At 37.1% G+C, this 22,456-nt stretch overlaps 1 protein-coding gene across 1 annotated transcript; it reads left to right on the forward strand.

Moving 5' to 3' along the window:
- The first annotated feature begins 8,368 nt into the window (after window positions 1-8,368).
- Window positions 8,369-11,651, forward strand: LOC142180055 (protein neprosin-like). The gene is made up of 7 exons (XM_075250975.1): window positions 8,369-8,536; window positions 9,145-9,237; window positions 9,325-9,519; window positions 10,508-10,663; window positions 10,886-10,939; window positions 11,043-11,180; window positions 11,274-11,651. The coding sequence occupies exons 1-7, from the start codon at window positions 8,369-8,371 to the stop codon at window positions 11,649-11,651; spliced, it is 1,182 nt and encodes a 393-aa protein (XP_075107076.1).
- Window positions 11,652-22,456: the final 10,805 nt, after the last annotated feature.

Here is a 22,456-nt window from a genome sequence, read left to right on the forward strand (position 1 = left end):
ATGATTGATATAAAAAGGGTTGATGTCTCAAATAAGACAGCCTAGTCGATCGGGTCTTGATCGGACACCATGCCACACACATGGTGGTGATTGTGCTAGAAATTGTAATTGAAATTGTGATTGTGGTCGATGTCTATAATGAAATAGCCTAGCCGATCGGGTCGTGATCGTACTCCGTGTTAAAGGTATAGTGGTATTGATATTGAGAGTGATTGTGGTTGATGTCTCTAATGAGATGGCCTAGCCAATCGGGTAGTGATCGAACTCCGTGCTAAAAGTATAATGGTATTGTTATTGTGAATAATGGTATTGTGAACGAGGGTATATCGGTACTAAGAATCTCCAACTTAAAAATATGGAAATTTATTTGAACACTGTCTTGATCCTAAAGGCCACACTTATTCCATAGGGCCCTCAGGCTTCTCAGGCCATGATTACTACACCAGTTGCCACTCCACCTGCACAGCAAGCCAGAGGTGGAGGTCGGGCAGGTAGAGGTCGCCCTAGAGAGGGAGGCCAGGCCAGATATTATGCCATTCCTACTAGGATAGAGGCAGTTGTATCTGATTCAGTTATCACAGGTATTATTTTGGTCTGTCATAGAGATGCATCAGTCTTATTTGATCTAGGCTCCACTTATTCTTATGTGTCATCTTATTTTGCCCCGTATTTGGGTGTATCACGTGATTCCTTGAGTTCTTCTGTTTATGTATCTACACCCGTGGGTGAATCAATTATTGTGGACTGCGTGTATCAGTCGTGTTTAATTGTTATCAGCAGTTTTGAGACTAGAGCTGATTTATTATTGCTCAGTATGGTGAATTTCGATATTATTTTTGGCATGGACTGGTTGTCGCCCTATCATGCTATTCTAGATTGTTACGCCAAGACGGTGACGTTAGCTATGCCAGGTCTACCGCGGCTAGAGTGGAGAGGTACCTCAGATCATGTTCATAGAAGGTTTGCTTCATTTCTTAAAGCTCAACAAATGGTTGAGAAGGGGTGTGATGCGTATCTGGCCTATGTGAGAGATGTTTGTATTGATACTCCTACTATAGAATCAGTTCCTGTAGTGATGGATTTTCCTGATGTATTTTCAGCAGATCTTCCAGGTATGCCAGCCGACAGGGATATTGACTTTGGCATTGATTTATTACCGGGTACTCAGCCCATTTCTATTCCACCTTATCGTATGGCCCCAGCATAGTTGAAAGAATTAAAAGAACAGTTACAGGAGTTGCTTGATAAGGGTTTCATTCATCCCAGTGTATCACCTTGGGGTGCTCCTGTCTTATTTGTGAAAAAGAAGGATAGTTCTATGCGGATGTGTATTGATTACTGCCAGCTAAACAAGGCTACATTGAAGAACAGTTATCCATTGCCACGTATTGATGATCTATTTGATCAGCTTCAGGGTGCCAGAGTTTTCTCTAAGATCGACTTATGTTTAGGCTATCATCAGTTGAAGATTCAGGAGCCAGATATCCCGAAAACTGCTTTCAGGACTTGGACCGAAGAATGTGAGGAGAGCTTCCAAAAGCTCAAGACAGCTTTGACTATAGCCCCAGTATTGGTATTACCTACAGGTTTAGGGGCTTTTACTGTGTATTGTGATGCATCGCATATTGGTCTCGGCGCAGTGTTGATACAAGACGGTAGGGTGATTTCCTACGCGTCCAGACAGTTAAAGGTGCATGAGAAGAATTATCCTATACACGACCTTGAGTTAGCAGCTATTGTTCATGCCTTGAAGATTTGGCGGCATTATTTGTACGGTGTCCATTGCAAGGTCTACACCGATCATCGAAGTCTACAGCGTCTATTTAAACAGATAGATCTTAATTTGCGGCAGCGGAGGCGGTTGGAGTTGCTTAAGGATTATGATATCACCATTCTCTATCATCCTAAGAAGGCCAATGTAGTGGCCGATACCTTGAGCCATAAGGCGGAGAGTTTGGGCAGCTTAGCATATTTACCGGTAGCAGAGAGGCCTTTAGCCTTGGATGTTCAGGCCTTGGCCAACCAGTTTGTCAGATTGGATGTTTTCGAGCCGAGTCGAGTTTTGGCTTGTGTGGTTTCTCAGTCTTCTCTTTATGATCGTATTAGGGAGCGTCAGTATGATGACCCCCAGTTGCTTGTCCTTAAGGATACAGTTTAGCACGGTGATGCCAAAGAGGTCACTATTGGAGATGAAGATGTATTGTGGATACAGGGCAGGCTATGTGTGCCAAATGTAGATGGTTTACGCGACTTGATTTTTCAGAAGGCTCACAGTTCGCGATACTCCATTCATCCGGGTGCTGCAAAGATGTATTAAGACTTGAGATAGCACTATTGGTGGAGGCAGATGAATAAAGACACAGTGGAGTATGTAGCTCGGTGTCTAAATTGTCAACGGGTGAAATATGAGCATCAACGACCGGGTGGATTGCTTCAGAAGTTAGAGATTACAGAATGGAAATGGGAAAGGATCACTATGGATTTCGTTGTTGTGCTCCCACGGACTCATAGTAAGTTTGATGCAGCTTGGGATGATTGTGGATAGATTGACCAAGTTAGCTCATTTCATTCCTGTGATGATTACCTACTCTTCCGAGCAGTTGGCTCGAATCTATATTCGCGAGATTGTCAGACATCACGGTGTACCAGTATATATCATCTCTGACCGGGGTACGCAGTTTACATCACGGTTTTGGAGGGCAGTACAACATGAGTTGGGTACTCGGGTAGAGTTGAGTACATCATTTCACCCTCAGACGGACGGGCAATCCGAATGAACTATTTAGATACTGGAAGATATGTTTCGTGCGTGTGTGATAGATTTTGGGGGTGCTTGGGATCAATTCTTACAACTTGCGGAGTTTTCTTACAACAACAGTTATCAGTCAAGCATTTAGATGGCTCCGTATGAGGCCTTGTATGGTAGGCGGTGCCGGTCTCCAGTGGGTTGGTTCGAACCGGGCGAGGCTAGACTATTGGGTACAAACTTGGTTCAGGATGCCTTGGAAAAGGTTAAGTTGATTCAGGATCTGCTTCGTACAGCCCAATCTAGACAGAAGAGTTATGCGGATCGGAAGGTTCGTGATGTTGCATTCATGGTTGGTGAGCGGGTATTGCTCCGGGTTTCGCCTATGAAGGGTGTGATGAAGTTCGGGAAGAAGGCCAAGTTGAGCTCTAGGTATATTAGGCCTTTTTGAGATTCTTGAAAGAGTTGGATATGTGGCTTAAAGACTTGTACTACCACCTAGTCTCTCTGCAGTTCATCCGGAATTCCATGTTTCCATGCTTCGTAAATATCACGGCGATCTGTCTCATGTGTTAGACTTCAGTTCGGTTCAGTTGGACAAGGATCTATATTATGTTGAGGAACTAGTGGTTATTTTAGATAGGCAGGTTCGAAAGCTGAGGTCAAAGAACATTGCTTCCGTGAAGGTTCAGTGGAGGGGTCATCCAGTCGAGGAGGTGACTTGGGAGACCGAGCATGATATGCACAACTATTATCCACACTTATTCACCAGCTCAGGTACTTTTTCTAACTCCGTTCGAGGACGAACGTTTGTTTTAGAGGTGGAGAATGTGATGACCCAAAATGACATCTTTAAATTTAATAATTAATTATGTGTTCTAAGACCTCAAAAAGCACTATTTATCATTCCTCGACTTATGTGCGTAGTCCGTAAAAGTTTTCAAAAAGTTTTTATGTGAAAAATGGATTAAAATTTGAATTAGAGCTTTAAAACTCAACTGAGTTGACTTTGGTTTATATTTTGAGTAAACTGACTCAGATCAGTGTTTTGACAGTTCTGGTAGGTCCGTATCGTGATTTGGGACTTGGGCATATTACCGGAATTTAATTCCGAATTCCCTAGCCTGAGATATGGAATTTTGATGAAAAATTAAAAGTTTAAGTTCAAATAGTGATCGGATGACAAATTATGTGCAAACGACGTATGGTGATTTTGGACTTAGGAGCGTGATCGGAATTTTATTTGGAAGTCCGTAGTGAAATTAGGTTTGAAATGGCAAAAATAAGAATTTAAGTTTGGAAGTTTGACCGAGGAGTTGACTTTTTGATATCAACGTCAGAATCCAATTCTGAAACTTTTTATAGCTCAGTTATGTCATTTATGACTTGTGTGCAAAATTTGAGGTCAATCGGACTTGATTTGATAGGTTTCGACCTCGAATGTAGAAATTGAAAATTCTTGAGTTTCATTAAGCTTGAATTGGGATGTGATTTGTGATTTTAGCGTTGTTTGGCTTGATTTGAGGTTTCAAATAAGTTCGTATGATGTTTTAAGACTTGTTGGTGTATTGGGTTGAGGTCCCGAGGGTCTCGGGTGAGTTTCGGATGGTTAACGGATCAAATGTGGGACTTTGTTGCTGCAAAAGCTTCTGCAATTTTTTGCTGGAAATGTTGTCAAAATCGGGCTGCCTGTCAAAATCGGGCCTGTCAAAATCGGGTTGCCTGTCAAAATCGGACTCCCTGTCACAATCGGATTCCCTGTCAAAATCGGACTCCCCTGTCAAAATCGGACTCCCTGACAAATTGGGCTCCCTAGCAAATCGGGCTCCCTGGCAAATCGGGCTCCCTAACAGATCTGTAAGTTATAAAAATAGGGGACTTCGTCCCATTTGCCATTTTTGACGAATTGGAGCTTGATGAGAGGCGAATTTGATATATTTTCAAGAAAAAATATTGGGGTAAGTGATTCTAATTCGGATTTGGTCAATATACACGGATATATCATTGTTTTCACCATTTAATTAGTGTTTTGAGATAGAAATTTAGAAAATTTTAGAAATCTCATAGAAATAAATTTTTGGGATTTCGGTGTCGATCCGGTGTCGGATTTGGGTGAAACTAGTATGGTTGGACTCGTACTTGGATGGATTGTCGGATTTTTTGAGTTTCGCCAGATTCTGAGACGTGGGCCCCACGGGCAATTTTTGAGCTAATTTCGAATTTTATTGGAAATATAGTATTTTCTTATGAAATTGATTTCTATAATTTTTGTTGACTGTATCGAATTAATTATGACTAGATACGAGTCGATCGGAGTCGAAAAATTGAGTAAAAAGCATAATACTCTGTTAAATTGGAGCAAGTCGAGGTAAGTGACTTGTCTAACCTTGTGCGGGGGAAATTTTCCCTAGAATTGATATTGATGTGATTATTGAAATGTGTTGAAAGTCATGTATACAAGGTGACGAGTGTGTACACGGGCTAAATGTGAAAGATTATATTTTTAAATTGTGTAGATCATTGTTGCGCATTTATTAAATTATTTTATCTTGTTATATTCTTCATCATTGATCTCAGATATATACCTTAAATTTGTTTGACCGTTTCCTGCTAATTGTTACACCTGTTTAGTTGAAACTTGGTTTCTTTTATTCTGTGCATTATTTGAAGGGTGATTTTCTTTAGATTAAACATTATTAATATGAAGTATTTGACATTTTAAATTTGATATTGAAGCAACGTATTAAAGATTTTTAAATATTATTTTCCTATATTATTTATTCTTGAATATTTTGTATGATTTTTGTACTCATTGTGATGGAGCCGTGAGCTCTTTATTGTGGAAAAATATTATTGATGATTTATTTTGGCATGAGCCGTGAGCTCTTTATTGTGAAAAAATATTATTGTTGAATTATTTTGGCAAGATAAATTATTTGAGCGCTTGAGGTGCAAATTATGATATATTGTGATATGGATATGTATGCGGTAGTATAAGGTCTGGGTATTGAAATACATGCGGTGAGATAAGGGTGGCTTGATACGCGTGGCTAGTAGGAGAAACTACTAGAAGTCATGCGGTGTGATAAGGATGGATAAAACGCGGGATGCTATTTCGGAAAAAAAATATTTTCTTTAAAATAAATTGTGAAGGCTCCCTCGGTGAGATAAGAAAATGAGATATTGTGAATTTATTTCTGATTTGGGACTACGAGGCGGTACCTCGGGAGTGCCCTTGTTAATATTGATTTATGGTCGTAGTTGCCTTGATTAGTTGTTGTAATTTTCTTAAAGTTGAAAGAAAATTCTGTTTTGTTTTCATGAGATATTATTTCACATTATTTTGAGTAATTAAATGGTGACATACTACTTGATTCATTTCCAATATCATTTTATTTTACTATATTATTAAATATTTTACCATGCCATTATTATATTCCAGTAGGGCCTCACCTGACCTCGTCACTACTCTACCGAGGTTAGGCTTGGCACTTACTGGGTACCGTTGTGGTATACTCATACTACGCTTCTGTATATCTTTTTGTGCAGATCTAGGTACATCTTACCATCCTAGACGTCAGTGAGTTACCTGCGCACGGAGACTTCGAGGTATATCTGTCAGCGTCCGCAGACTCCAGAGTCCCCTTCTATCATTTTTATGTTGCTTCCTTGTTTTTCTTTAGACCTTGATATATAGAGACATTGAGAATAAATTCTTAGAAGCTTGTGACTTATTTCTACCGGATTTTGGGAGTTGAAATTGTATGAATTGTAGTTTATTTATTTTAGAAATTTATTATTATTCCGCATTGATAGGCTTACTTACTCTTAGAGACTAGGTGTCATCACGACATCCTACGGAGGGAATTTGGGGTCGTGACAGTTCGGGCTCGACCATGTTGGGGATATGGCTTTAATTCCGCAGCTGCGCTATCGCCGCCTGTTGAGCCTGCAACATTTCGAAGATTAGCAAATTGACGTTGATGGTCACCTGCGAGTTACCCATGAACACTATTTTCGGGATCAGTTGGCAAATTGACGTTGATAGTTTCCTGCGAGTTAGCATCGACCAGATCGACAACTGGGACACTGTTGGGAGCAGCATGAGGCACCTTGTTACTGGGCAACAAATTATTATTTTCTCTGTGATGGCCAAACTCAGCGTCAGCGTCATAGGGTGTGTTATGGAGATTCGTATCAAATCACTACTATTATCCTTAGCCCCACGATGGGCGCCAAACTGTTTACCCCAATATTGGGTAACACTTAAATTTGTACAAGATTTTAAGAATATGTGGTTTAATCCAACATGAACAATTAAGAATATCAAATAAATAAATTAGAAATAAAATAAACATCAAACCAGTTGCAATATTATGGCCAAGCCTGAATTTAGACTGACTAATGACCTTGTCCTCGGTTGGACCCTCGATTCAAGCCCAGTCGTGAATGAAGAACAGAACAAATGAGCACAACTTTAACAATAGCTAAAAGGCAAAAAATAAACTGGTATTGCTTTGATTCGCGTGTAACAACATGTCAAATAAAAGGAAAAATCTCCCTTTTATATAGTAGAAGAGTTTTAGTCCTAATAGAAGTCTAAAAAAGGTAAAATTCTTTCTTTTGTGGTAATTGTTGATCTGCAATCGACATCAAGCGAGATTCGCATCGTGATATCCGGTTGAAGGCGAGTATCACAACCCTCTATCCTCCATGCACAACCGTTCATCTTGTCTCCCGAGGTCTATACCTTATACTTGGCCCGAAGTGCGTTGCTTTACCACATCCGATGACGCTTACATCGTTTGCTCCCTCTGGGCCTCGATATGAAGGGTCTCAGACCTCGATTACTACCTCGAGGACCCATGTTCTCCCTTCGTTTCCTCGTCAGAAAATCGGGGTAGACTTTTACCCCTGAGTTTACCCGTACACATGTGTACTACGGCTTGATTGGATTTTTGAGTAATATTAGTTATGTTCTAAATGTTGGAGTATTATGTTTTTTCAGTAATATAAATAGAAAGATATATCAGATTATATTTTTTTCATACTATACCATCTTTACTAACATATAATCTACGTGCTTTTTGTTAATTTGAACTAATCTATGAGTAGATTATCTTTTTGGATTGTACTCAGAAGTAAGCAAATATGCATTAATTTGAATTAATCTATGGACATATTATTTTTTTGGATTGTACTCAGAAGTAAGCAAATATGCATTAATTTGAATTAATCTATGGACATATTATCTTTTTGGATTGTACTAAGAAGTCAGAAGTAAGCAAATATGCATTAACATAAAATCTTCTGTAGATTCTGGTAATCGTACTCAAGAAAGTTACATTACTTTAAAAGACTTCTACGAACTCCGTTATATATCATTTTACTCACACTACCAAGGTAATTACAAGTGCTCCAAACTTCATCTCTCATATATACATCTAGTGAATCAAGTAAGTTTACCATTTGTTGCTTTTATGTTTGTATTAATATGCAGTTAGCTCGTTTAGTATATTTTTTCTTGCGTTAATTAATTTATTTTTTTGAATATTAGCTTGTTGTACATACGTATATATGTTGACATTAATACCTGTAAAAATAAAATCTTGAATTCAGGCGATGGTGATGAATCAAAAAGTTAAGCGACAAACTTTGTTGGTTCTATATTTTCTTCTTCTGAGTTATAATGGGGTTCAAGGAGAAACAAAGAGGTATTCGGAACTAGAGGACTTGGAATTGGAAAAGCAACTTAAACTTCTGAACAAGCTAGCCGTCAAAACAATAAAGGTATACATTTTGGTTGAAAACCATTGTAGTTCTAATTAGTCTCTCGAGTGATAACTGTATTTGTGTTCTAGGATAGACAATTGGTATTCAGAATCCATGGTTTGGATTCGTCCTAATTTGTATCACATAGGGCTCATTAATGGACGAAGTACTCCATAACAAATCTTTTTTATTTTTAATGCTTGAACCTAAATTAATCTTTGGCTAAGGGTGGAGGGATATCAACTTGCCAGCATACCTTTTTGGTGGTGAGCAAATCATCCATCTTTGACCACGAAGATTTAAAAACATCAAACTAAACTTTCTTAGATAGACTCTTTTTTTTTTCCCTTTTGAAAATATATGTTGTATTAAAAATAAATAACCTTCTGTATCACAGTACTTTTTATGCGTTTATATTAATTTCGTAATTTTAATAAAGCCAAAACAATTAGTTTGATAAAAGTCTTCTTTGGTTGTTGAAACTCAAATTAAATATGGATAAAATGATAAATTATGAGATTGGTTATTATTCTAGTTTTTATGTATTCAAAAGTTACAAATCGGATAGCAAGATACACAATCAGTATATTAGAGATTATTTATTTTATGATTTTTTTGGCACGCAGACTACATATGGGGATTTATACGACTGTGTGAATTTTTACAAGCAACCTGCATTTGATCATCCAATGCTGCAGAATCATAATTTTCATCATGAGGCATGTCTCTAATCTCCATTTACCGTGGACTTTTTTTATAAAAATATAAAATTGTGACATACAATCTTCTTAATTTTGGATGGACAGATGAAACCTACTTTACATAGGTTAAAGCAGAATTCAGGTACCTCTACAACTAGTGGGTTATCAACAATATGGCTAAACGATGAAGGTTGTCCCGTTGGAACAGTTCCTATTAAAAGGAATGACAAAGATGATCTTATTAGACAAAGACATATTCCACCACCAGAAGATATAACATTTGATGTCCAATTGGCTATTGTAAGATAATTTTATACTAATTAATAGCTTTAGCTTGAATATTTCACGTTCAAACAATATAATCTTTATAGATATAACAGTATAAAAATTCATCAAACTAAGTAAGACTTACAAAAAAGTCATGCATTAAGAGATTAAATATGTTTACTTCTCAAGTACCGCGACTAATCTCATATATATATCTATATATTTACCTGCTTGTTCACAGGCTAACAATAGTGAGCCAAAAAGAAAATACAAATCTTCGCAAGGATACAAGGTATACATGTGGAAGAATAGAGTTGATATGTAGAATTTCTTTTGTTTCTTTTTTGAGCTAAGCTTACTTGATACTCTCAAGAAGTGCATATTTTATCATATACTTATACTAATGACAATATTTCAAAATCTTAAAAAATAATTTAGGAATAAGTAGTTAATAATAAGGGTAATATATGAAAAATAATTTATTTTTCTCTTGATTTTCTAAATGAAAAAATACAATTAAAAATATATTTTTAATATAGTGAACAAATATAAAAGAGAAAATATATAAATATATATATATATCTTTTTTGGATTTAATATTTATGAAAATAGTTAAACATAGCAATGGAGTCAATTCGGTTTGTGACTCTTTACAAACTTGTGTTTAGTTTTATGACCCTACCTCTTTTTTTTTTACACACGAAGATTTACTTTTACACGTAAGAGATATGTATTTTATACATAAAAGATCTAAAAGGTCATTTTCTCAATTTTAAAATTATAAAGGGGAATGATGTACAAATAGCACCTTAGTAGTGTGAGTGGCTTTTCTTTGTCCGCTTGCCTTCACTTGTCTTAGAGTAGGCACAAATTAAGTCTTACTCAAGCTTTCTTTTAATTTTTCACTTTTTCCTTGGCCCCTCATTGTTTGTTGTAAAATAAATATTAAGATTTCAAGCAAATATGAACATGCTAAATTTGGATGCACTTAATTTTACCGTGAATTAATTATTATATTTAGGTTGCAATAGCTCGAACTCAAAATAATCCAAATAATAAGTTTGGGGGAGCAACAATGGCAGCTAGTTTATGGAATCCTCACGTTGAAGGGCAGCAACATAGTGCATGTCGATTGAAAATTCAAAAAGGGTCGGATATTGTACAAGTTGGATGGAGAGTAAGTTCAATACTTATACTATAAAATTAATTATTTTCTTTTCGATTTGACATCATTATTTCTTTTTAAGTTATTTATTCTTTTGAGTAGGTTAGGGTTAGGAGAATAAAGGAAAAGACGATGTGATAAGTTTTGAATATATACTATATTTTAGATGCAAGTTTAAATTGTTATCAGTAGGCTTCCACTCAATTATCATGATAACTTTATTTCGTGCTCTAGGTGGATCCAACACTTTACGGGGATACTAAAACTAGGCTCTTTATACATTTTCAGGTAAGTTAAATATCTATGCACCTTAATTTTCAAGTACATAAAATTTGGTTTATCTATGCACCTTAATTTTCATAACTTATGTAAGAGAAATTTTTATAAATAGGCTGGTAATATACATTGCTTCAATATACTATGCCCTGGCTTTGTATTGGTGAACACTAAGATACCTATTGATAAGGTATATGATAATATTTCACAAATTGGAGAAGATTCATGGGAGGACACCATGTCCATCGATCGGGTACACTTTATCTTTCTTTTATTAAGTTTCCATAAAATCTTTTAGTGTATACACAAAAATACTAACCTAGACACTTGTTATTAAAAATAAAAGGATTTAGTCAACGGGAATTGGTGGCTCTTGCTTGAAGAGAACTATACCCAAATTGGATTTTGGCCTCAAAGGATCTTCACTGATTTAAAAAGTTTTGCTACAAATGTTGAGTGGGGAGGAGTAGTATATAGTTCATCAAGTGTACATGGACCCCCAATGGGCTCCGGACTTTTTCCCATTGGAAACACAGGTCATGAAGCTTATTGTAGAAAGATTACAGTTCTAAATGATAAAGGTGAGACCATAGATGAAGATAAAACTACCGCATATGCAGACAATCCTAATTTATACAAGGTTGTTGATATACCTCATTGGCAAGCTGCAGAGCGTCAACATTTTGTACTCTATGGGGGACCTGGTGAGAATAGACAAGTCTAGGTCTTCTAGTCTTGTATATTTATGAAGTATGCTTTAGCTAGTTGTACTATAAATCAAAGCCCGTGAAATGCACATGTCCGATATTTGATTAAACAATTCAGTTCATGTAGACAACAACCTTCAAATTTATTGGATGGATAAGCAGTAAGGTGTGATCATTTACATCCAATACTTGTTTATATTTTACCGCTTTTTTTATTTTGCAAAAGTTAATCTAAAAAATTGAATATGTGATTCAAACCATAATTTTTGATGTAAAATGTTAGTAACAATCAAGATGAGTGCCATGGCACATAATAAGATTCGAGGAACATGATCAACAACTTGCAATCACAATATAAGCATACTAGAAGTACTATTTCAAAGAAAATGGACCACAATAATCAATCAAAGAAATATAGGATGATGTACAGTTGCATAAAGATAATTCAGTCTCCTATAGAACTGTAATTAAAAGAAGGTACAAAAAAAGGAATAGGGCGATAAATTTAAAAGATGTAGAATGGAGTTCAGTTGCACAAAAAATATCATATAGTCTCCTAAAAAATAGTAATTAAAAGAATCTATAAACAGAAGTATGAAGGATCATTTGACGGAGATGGCTTTTTTGTGCCGTAGATCTCAATTTATGTTGTCCTCTTAAAGTATGTGAATCTTTCTTTATATCCCCCACTATCCCATATGACATTCCACCACAATGGCACCTAAATTGCATGCTCGAGTCCGATAAAAGATTTCACATTGCGAATTGATAAATACATAAATTCCTAATATTTTATCTTAGGTAAAATAAAACCTTTCTGAGTACGGTTGCGATAGGTACCATCACGACTAGTTAGATTTTGGGTCGTGACAGATATACTTAAAAGAGCACTGGGTTCCAACAACTTGCTCATACACAATTGCCAATTTAAAGAGTCTTAAGGACATACTTGAAACTGACGGAGAAGGATTATCATCAACCTAGAGAGAATTTGATTATCGTGTTAGCTTTAAATTATATATATGAAATCGCTAGAAAATAAAAGATGACTCGGGAAGGAAAAAGATGATTCAGGAAAGAGATGTTGAATTACATCAAGTGTTGAAAACCTTTTAGGATAGAAAGAGTTGAACATTTTCTCCTGTGATGGAGTAATTGCAAATATTTATTATGTACAAGGATTCAAAGCCGACACCATAAGGTCATAGAATATTCTCATATGTAAAATATGAAGACAACGTAGAAATGCAAAAAGGTTTTCACTTTGAAACGTAGCTTTGACCGAGAAAAACAAGCCCTTCCCACATGAATAGACTTCCGAACGACTCGAATGTAGTCACAAACAACTTAATATCATCAAATAATGCTGTAGGAAATAACTTCAAACAATAAAGTTTCGATCTTAATCAAAATCAAAAAGTCAATCCCGGGCTCGCACCCTAGAACCCGATCAAGCTCACAAATTCCGAACACTCATTCAATTACAAGTTTAACCATACCAATTTCATCTAATTCCGACCTCGATTCGACCATCAAATCCTCAATTTTTATTTTAGGATGTTTTTACTAAAATCCCCCATTTTTTCACTTTAATTCAACAATTAAGTGCTAAAAATAAAGATGAAATCATGAAATAATAATAAATCCGAGTCAAAAAAATTTACCCCGATCCAAATCGTGAAAATACCCTCAAATATTGCCCAAAATCAAGCTCTACAACTCAGAATATGTTAAAATGAACCAAACCCTCGAAATAGAGTAATATATAATCTGCCCAAGCATTATCATTCGCGATCGCGGAAAGTCATTCACGATCGCGAAGAACAAAATTCACCAACTCCTCAATCCTCATTCGCGAATGCGACAACTTACTCGCGAACACGATTACCACCACCCAACGGCTACACGATTGAGGACCTGACCATGCGATCGCCATGAACAACCACGTACTATCTTCAGGTCCTCCCTTCCTTCTACGCGAATGCGTCTCCTCACTCTCGTTTGTGATGAAAAAACATCCCAGGGCTTCGCGAACACACCCTTTTCTTTGCGAACGCGAAGAACAAAGATCACCTGCTAGTACTAACTCTACGCGATCGTGGCCCACTCTTCGCGATCGCGAAGGAGGAAACCGGAAACACAGAATCATCAGTTCCTTTAAGTCAAAACATGATCCGACAACCATCCAAAACACCTCCGGGGACCCTGGGACCCCATCCAAATATATCAACAAGTCCTAAAACATGATACGAACTTGATTGAAGCCTCAAATCTCATCAAACATTATCAAAATCATGAATCGCGCCCCAATTTATGCCTAATAAAACTAATGAACTTCCAACTTCTAAAACTAATGTCGAACCATATCAAATCAACTCTGAATGACCTCAAATTTTGCACACTAGTCCTAAATAACACAACGAACCTATCCCAACTCTTATAACCAAAACTCGAATCCGATATTAATAAAGTCAACTCTCGGTCAACCCTATCAACCTTCCAAACCTTCAACTTTTTAACTTTCGCCAATTCAAGCCAAAAAAAACCTAAAAACCTCCAAATCCAAATCTGGATATACGCCTAAGTTCAAAATCACCATATGAAGCTACTTGAACCATCAAAACTCCATTCCGGAGTCGTCTATACAAATGTCTAACTCCGGTCAACTCTTTCAACTTAAGCTTTCAACCTTGGGACTAAGTATCACAATCTATCCCGAAACTTCTTCGAAACCAATCCAACTACCCTGGCAAGTCACATAACCACAAATGAACATTGAAGAAGATAAATAGGGGAACGGGACTACAATATACAAAATGACCAGCCGGGTTGTCACAAGAAAAGTACAGACTGCCTACCACGCATGTCACCTTCTTGTAGATATTAGAGAAAGACATAAAAAGAAAGGATGATTTTGAAATTTTCTTTTCTCTTTTCTGAATTAGGATGTGAAACTCCATTAATGACGATAGATTCATAGCTACGCGTACATGATTTTCAATCGTAATATAACATCAAACAAATTTAATATCCTTCTGGATATATAATTCCTTTATGACAGTACTGACAGTTATGTGCCCTTCATAAATTTGACCAAATAGGCTCATATTGAAGACGTTGGTTACAAACCTATAGACCATGGTACTATCACATAGGGTGATATATAATTATCCAACCGATTATTTTGAGTTCTAGAGTCTCGTTACCAGATTTGAGAATTCTCATAGGTCCATTTGATATTTTATGAATTACGGGTATGGGTGATTTTAGTCCCATGAGATATAGGAGTGATTTAGAATACTTAGTTCCTAAATGGAAGTTTTAAGTTGGAAGAAAGTTTGACTTTTGAAAAAATGGACTCGAAATCGGTTTTTGATGATTTTGGTAGGTTCTTATTATGATTTTGGGCTTGTACGTATGTTCAGATTGAGATTTCGATATTACTAGAAGGATTCAACACTTAAAAATTCATAAGTTTGATAAGAAAAATTGACTTTGATATTATTGGACTCAAATTGGTGTTTCCATACTTTGGATAGGTCTATATAGTTGAATTAAAATTATGTGCAAAGTTTGAAAGTAATCCGAAGTGTCTAAGTATGATTGAGATATTCTTTTGAAAGAATGAAGATTTAAGAACTTAAGAAAAATTCTATTCTGTTTGAGCCTTGATTCTTTGTTGTGATAATCTCGTGGGTATTTTGAGCCTTTGAAAAAGTTCTTATAGGGTATTTGAACTTTTAAGAATGACTGGATAGAGATCCGAGGGGCTTAAGTCAGTTTCACCGCATTTGTGGCAAGTTTTGGAAGAACTGAGTTGCTGAAATAGGACTTTTTTGCACTTGACTTTACTTCAAAAGCACACATCTCCCAACCTATAAAGACTTTTGGGATAAGGTTTTGACGAAATTTTAGTCCTTGAGTCTAGTTTTTTGTGGTTTAAACCGTTCTTCAATCTGACATTTCTACAAAGGAGTTATGGCCATTTTACTTGAAGGGGATCAATGCATATTTCTGATTTACGAAGGGAATTACGGACCGCATGTAAAATCTACGGCCCACATCTGCAACTTGTTGTCCTAGGGCACCATTTTTGATAGTAACTTCCGGAAGCTATTTAGGGTCGAGTTTTATAAATGTTCTTTCATTTCCCAACTTTTGGAGCTCGATTTTGAAAGGACTAAAGTTAAAGTTTCATCTACAAGCTTGGGGTGAGTGATTCTTACCGAAATCTATATTTGTACATGAATTTTCCACTAGATTAAACATCAAACTTGAATATGAACAAGAAAAATTGGGTTTTATATTCAAAACTTAAGAAAATAAATTTTGACGTTTTGAACATTGATTTGGACTCAAACTTGAAAATTAATCACACATTTGGAGTCGTGAAGTTATGGGTCAAGTGAATGTGAATTTGGATTTGAGTTTTGACCAGGCGGGCCCAAGTTAACATTTTATTGACTTTTGAGATGTGATTAAAGATTGAAGCTTTATCATTTGGATTTAGTTTTTATAGCTTTATTTGACCCCTCGTTAAGTATTATATGGGCTAGATCAGACTTATTTGATGTACTTAGAGCTAGAAAAAGCAAACTTTGAAGAATAGATCTAGCCCAGGATGGGTAAGTGTCCTGCTTAACTTTAACTTGCGGGAATATTTTCTAACATGGAATTATATGCTACATTCTATGTGTTTGTGGGTGACATATATATGAGGTGGAGAGCATATATACGGGCACTAAGGTTATACCATGCTTGAGGTGGATTTTAAGCTTATTTATGCCTTGATTTGATACATGCTTTACTTGTGATATGCTTTAAATTGTTTGTATGACTACTTGAGCTTTCTTATTTGTGTTAGAGATCATTTTTAGGATTTTGATGCTTATTTGGGCATGATGGGCGATTCTTGAGATTATTGATATACTTGATTTAGCTGTAGGCATACTTTATATTGTGAACACACATTGGCATCTTTATTTATTATGTCCTTGTGCTTTGTATTGGTGTCACGACCCCAAAATCTCACCTTAGATAGTCGTGATAACACCTAGTCTCTAAAATTAGGTAATTCTAATATACATTGAGAATTCAACAGAAATAACTACCAAGATGTTAAATTAGATTGATAAATATCATGATAAAACAAAAACAGATCAACAATTACATAATTCCCAAAACCGGTGGAACTTAGTCATAAGTTCTACTGAAATATACTAAAAATCTCCAATACAATACTATTCAAAAATAAAAGAAATGGTAGCGTAAAATCTCTAGAAGGTGACTCCGAGGCCTGCGAGCGTCAATCATGTATACCTTGAAGTCTCCGCAAAGTCTGAGTCAAATCACCGGTGTCTGGCACGAGCAGAAGTGCCTGGATCTGCACAAAAATTTGTAGAAGTGTAGCATGAGTACACCACAATAGTACCCAGTAAGTATCAAGCCTAAGCTCAGTAGAGTAGTGAGGAGGTCTGGTCAAGACACCAACTAGAGATAGAAACATGCACAAAATATTATTGTAATCCAACGATGGGGAAGTAAAGGAAATTATATGATAATAAGGCAATTTATCAAACAAGGCTAACAACGAAAATAAAAATAACAAATGACAATAGAGAGTGAACATGTGAATAAACGACAAATGATCAACATAGTCTAAATACAAGTGAAATGAATTTAAGAAAAATAATACAATAACCATTTAGATCAACAAGCCTTTCCAATATAGAATGTACAATAAGAATCACATCGAGGTACCACACCTTATATTCATACTTCTCACTTCACAATCACAATCTTTCCTTATATCGCCGCGCGATCCTTACATTTATATATATATATATATATATATATTTAGAAACTGCATAATGAAATAGCTTCATGCGCTTTAACCCCCTTATCTCACCGTGTGGCTTCAAGTAATTCCCTTACTAGTAACATACGTATAAATCCCACCTTATCTCACCACATGTGTATCAACCCCTACCCTTATAACGCCCCATGTACATTAATACCAAAACACAATAATCAACTAGCACCACACGTGCCCATATGCCACAATATTTTTGAAATCAACAATACTAATGTTACCACAATACATAGCCCACGACTCAATCACAATATGTACAAGAATCTCAATAACAACAAAATGAACGAGAAATAACTCAACAAGCAATGGTATTCCAATAACCAACAATTTCAACCACAAACATGTTAACATCCCTCAACAACTACAACTTCAATAGCTCAATAATAAAGGTATGTCACGACCCATAATCCAACCCGTCAGGATGGGCACCTAACCCAACCCGCTAGATAAGCCAAATAACAATAAAACACAATATAATGTTAATGATGTAAGGCCCCGTAAATTTTCGGGAAGTAATTTAAGGTTTTGTGGTCCCTATGTAGGCTAATGTATTATATTTTTGGACTTTTTGGGTTGAACAGTGCATTGGGGAGCTGAATCATTTTGACCTCGCGTCGCCCAGCCTCTAGCGTTCCAGACAATGCTATATCCCTCGCGAAGCCTGGTCTGTAGCACGCTAGACCGTGCTATATCCCTCGCAAAGCCTGGTCTGTAGCGCGCTATGCCGTGCTATATCCCTCGCGAAGCCTGGTCTATAGCTCGCATTAGATCTTGCTTATCCTGATCTGTAGCACGATCTGTAATTCGAAGGGTCCATTCTTCTATTTTTATAACTCGTCCCTATTTTGATTAAAAGCCATTGGGCTCGTTTTGAAGGCAAAAATATGACATTTTAGAGAGAAGAGGGGAGTGTTCTAGAGAGAGAGAGAGAAGGAAGCCCCAAGTGCTTTACTCATCAAGATATTTTCCAAGCTTTGAAATTCAACAAGAAATCTCACAAGATTTTCACCCAAGAGTTAAGGTTCTAACCCTAGTCTTCAATTTCGAGTTTAGTTAGAAGAGAGTAATTGGGAGTATGATTCTTAGGTATGAGAGTTGTTATTTATGCATGCATGTGGCTATGAGGATGGTGGGGAGGTAATTGAACTAGTATGAGTAAACTCTTGGTATTGAATTAATTGTGGAGTGAAGGAAATCTTGTTGAAGAACCTTGTAATCAAATTCGCACACCTAGTGTTTGATAAAATGCTCAAATGAGTTGAAACCATGAATATCATCCTAATTTATGTTCAATTTTGTTATGTCTCAAAATAGATTGAAGTTGATAGAATTTTTGGAATATTGTAGTAATTTAAAGAAATCTCAAAGCGAGGTATGTTAGCTAAACTACTCTCTTAGAATCGAATTCCATAATATTCCCGTAAGTTTCAATTATGGTTAGCTCAAGTTCCTAATTCCCATGTTTCGAGTTGTTCCTAATTAATTCGATATCCTGAGTAAGCAAAGTGTCGAAAGATGTATGTATTCAAAATGTGATAACCCAAAAGGTCATCTTATATTTTAAAATTCAAATTTGCGCTCTTAAGCGTTAAATATATCATTTTTACCCTACTCGATTTGCGTGCGCAATCCGGGCAGGTTTCCGAAAAGCTTTTATGTTGAAAACTAATGAAAATAAGAATTTTTGCCTTAAAAGTTGATTTTAGTTGACTTCGTTCAATATTTTTGGTAAACGGGCCTGGATCCATACTTTGATGGTACCGGTATGTCCGTATCGAATTCTGGGACCTGGGCGTATGCCTGGAATTGAATTTGGAGGTCCCTAGCTTGAGTTATGAATTTTTGATGAGAATTAAAGTTTAGAAACTATTTGTTTTTAAGAATTGATTGATATTTGGCATAGTTAGTATCGGGTCTGTATTTTGGTTTCAGAGCCCGGTACAGGTTCGTTATGATAATTAAGACATGTCTGTGAAATTTGGTGAGAAATGGAATTGATTTGACGTGATTCGGACATCCAGTTGAGAAATTAGAAGTTTTAAAGTGTTCTTGAGAATTTCATTTGAATTGTTGCTAAATTTAGAGTTCTAGATGTTATTTTGGTGATTTGATCACGCGAGCAAGTTCGTATGATATTTTTAGACTTGTGTGCATGTTTGGTTTGGAGCCCCGAGGGCTCGGGTGAGTTTCGGATAGGCCAGGGGATGTTTTGGACTTTGGAAATCTGGTTTTTCTGCAGAATCTGTGTTCTGGCATGTCCTTCTTCACGTTCACGAAGGTACTCTCGCGAACGCGAAGAGTAAACTGGGCAGCTGAGGATTTCTTTTTCGCGAACGCAAAGGCTTGGTCGCGAACGCGAAGCGATGGGGGCGTTACCCTTCGCGAACACGACAAGCCCATCGCGAACGTGTAGCATTAAGCACTGGGGATAAGGAGTCAACCTTTTCTTCATTGCGAACGCGAGCAATGTCTCGCGAACGCGAAGACAAGAAAAGGGTAGCGTACGCGAACGCGAGCACTGCCTCGCGAACGCGAAGGTTTGGCAGCCCATACACTTCGCGAACGCGACAGTGTTCTCGCGAACGCGATGAACACTGTTGCCCAACACTTAACAGAATCCAAAACGGGATTTTTTTCCAAAAAAACTCATTTTTCTCAAAAACCAAATGGTGAGGGGCGATTTTTCAAGAGTCATTCCTTCCCCAAATTATTGGTATGTGATTCTAAACCATTTTCTTTCAATTACCCATTACATTTCTTGAATTTTCAACCTAAAATCTAGAGTTTTCATGGTAGAATTAGGGGTTAGGGTAGAAAATAGGAATTTCGGGAATTTGGGGATTTAGACCCTAATTTGAGGTCGGATTCCAAAACTAATTACATATTCGGGCTCAGTAGTGAATGGGTAAACAAATTTTGGTACGAACCTCAGGTTTTGACCATACGGGCCCGAGGTCGAATTTTTGACCTTTTGGAGGAAAAATTGGAAAAATTTAATTTATGCAATATTATTGATTCCTTTAGCAATATTTGATATTATTGAGTCATTTTTGAATAGATACGAGTGGTTTGGATGTGAATTCCAAAGGAAAAGCTGTGATTGAGAATTAAGTGGCCTTCAGAGCGAGGTAAGTGTTGTGTCTAACCCTGACTTGAGGGAATTAGGAACCTTAGATTTTTTGCTAAGTGAAATTCATGTGAGCGGCGTATATGTGAGGTGACGAGTACCTATGCACCGCCAATTTACCTATTTTTCCATGTTTCTCTATTTTTCTGATATTGTCTCATTCCTATGCCAAATTGCTACGTGTTATACTAGTGTTGTCCAAATTATCGTTCTTATTATGTTTACGGAATTTTCTTGTGATAACTGAGTTTTTATTTCAAAGTTGAGATTGATATTATGGAACCAAATATTGAAGTAAGGTTTGTACTTGTTATTCTATCACCCTGTTGTTATTTATGCATTGCATTATGGTAAAGGGGAGTGTTAATGCAGGAAGGGTGATGTCATGCCATATTGTGAGTGTTAATGTACGAAGGGTTATGCTGTGCCATATTGTGAGTGTTAATGCACGAAGGGTGATGCCGTGCCATATTGTGAGTGTTAATGCACGAAGGGTGATGCCGTGCCATATTGTGAGTGTTAATGCACGAAGGGTGATGCCGTGCCATGATATGAGAGTAAAAGCACGAAGGGTGATGCCATGACGTTTCTATAAATTTTATGGTGAGATTGAGAGTAAAAGCACGAAGGGTGATGCCGTGCATTTTTCCTAAATGTATTCACTATTCCTGTTGATTCATCGTATATTGACTATTCCGGTGATCATTCTGCATACACACTACCCTCCCCAGACCCCACTAGTGGGATTATACTGGGTTGTTGTTGTTGTTGCTGTTGTTGTTGTTTGTTGTATATACACTGTTAAATTGTACAGGTTGATTTGTAGGTGCCTTGCCTTAGCCTCGTCACTACTTCGTCGAGGTTAGGTTCGACACTTACCAGTACATGGGGTCGGTTGTACTGATGCTGCAATCTACACTTTCTGTTGAGATTTTGATACCGGCTCAGGTTGATCGAGATTTGCTATTGGTCCGCTGTCCGGAGACTCAAGGTAGATCTGTCGACGTTCACAGACCTTGAAGTCCCCGTCTATCTTTTTATGTCATACTGGCTTCTTTCATTCAGACAGTTCTATTTCTTTCAGACTATTACTTGTAGTAAAATTCTAGAATGCTCGTGAATTGTGACTCCAGATCCGGCTGGTAGTAATTAATATAGTTTTTTTTATATTCCGCACTTATTATATTTCATTTTACTTAATTATTGTTATTTACTGAATGGAAATAAGGAATTGGTTTAATGATTCTCTAACGTTGGCTTGCCTGGCAAGTGAAATGTTAGGCGCCATCACGATCCCATCGGTGGGAAAATTCAGGTCCTGACAGTTAGTATCAGAGCACTAGGTTGCCTAGGTCTTACGATTCACGAGCAAGCTTAGTAGAGTTTGGAGGATCGGTACGGAGACTTCTGTGCTTATCTTCCAGAGGCTATGAAGTTAAGGAACAAGTTTCACTTCTATTCTTTTTTGTCGTGTGATTTTTTCTTTCTCAATACTGATTGAACTTTTCTACTCTTATTCTCTTGCAGATGGCGAGAACACGTACCGCTTCCTCAGTGGAGCAGCAACCAGAGCCTCCAATGATAGCTCCTACGCGGGGCAGAGGTCGAGACTGAGGCCGTGCCAGAGGCCGAGGCAGGGGCATGGCTCAACCTAGGGCCAGAGCAGCAGCCCCAGCAGTGGAGCCTCAGATAGAGATTGACGAGAAGGTTCCAACCCAGACTATTCCTATTGGACCAACTCAGGTTCTGGAGGGGTTCATTACTACCCCAGTACTTCAGGACACTCTGGTCCGTTTGGTGGGCCTTATGGAGAGTGTGGCCCG

This window comes from Nicotiana tabacum, chromosome 4 (assembly GCF_000715075.1).
Source record: "Nicotiana tabacum cultivar K326 chromosome 4, ASM71507v2, whole genome shotgun sequence".
NCBI lineage: Eukaryota > Viridiplantae > Streptophyta > Magnoliopsida > Solanales > Solanaceae > Nicotiana > Nicotiana tabacum.

Coding starts and splice junctions, on each gene's coding strand:
- LOC142180055 (XM_075250975.1), top strand. CDS start 8,369: ATGGTGATGAATCAAAAAGTTAAGCGACAAACTTTGTTGGTTCTATAT. Junction 8,537..9,144: donor TAGCCGTCAAAACAATAAAG/GTATACATTTTG, acceptor TTTGGCACGCAG/ACTACATATGGGGATTTATA. Junction 11,181..11,273: donor ACACCATGTCCATCGATCGG/GTACACTTTATC, acceptor TAAAAATAAAAG/GATTTAGTCAACGGGAATTG.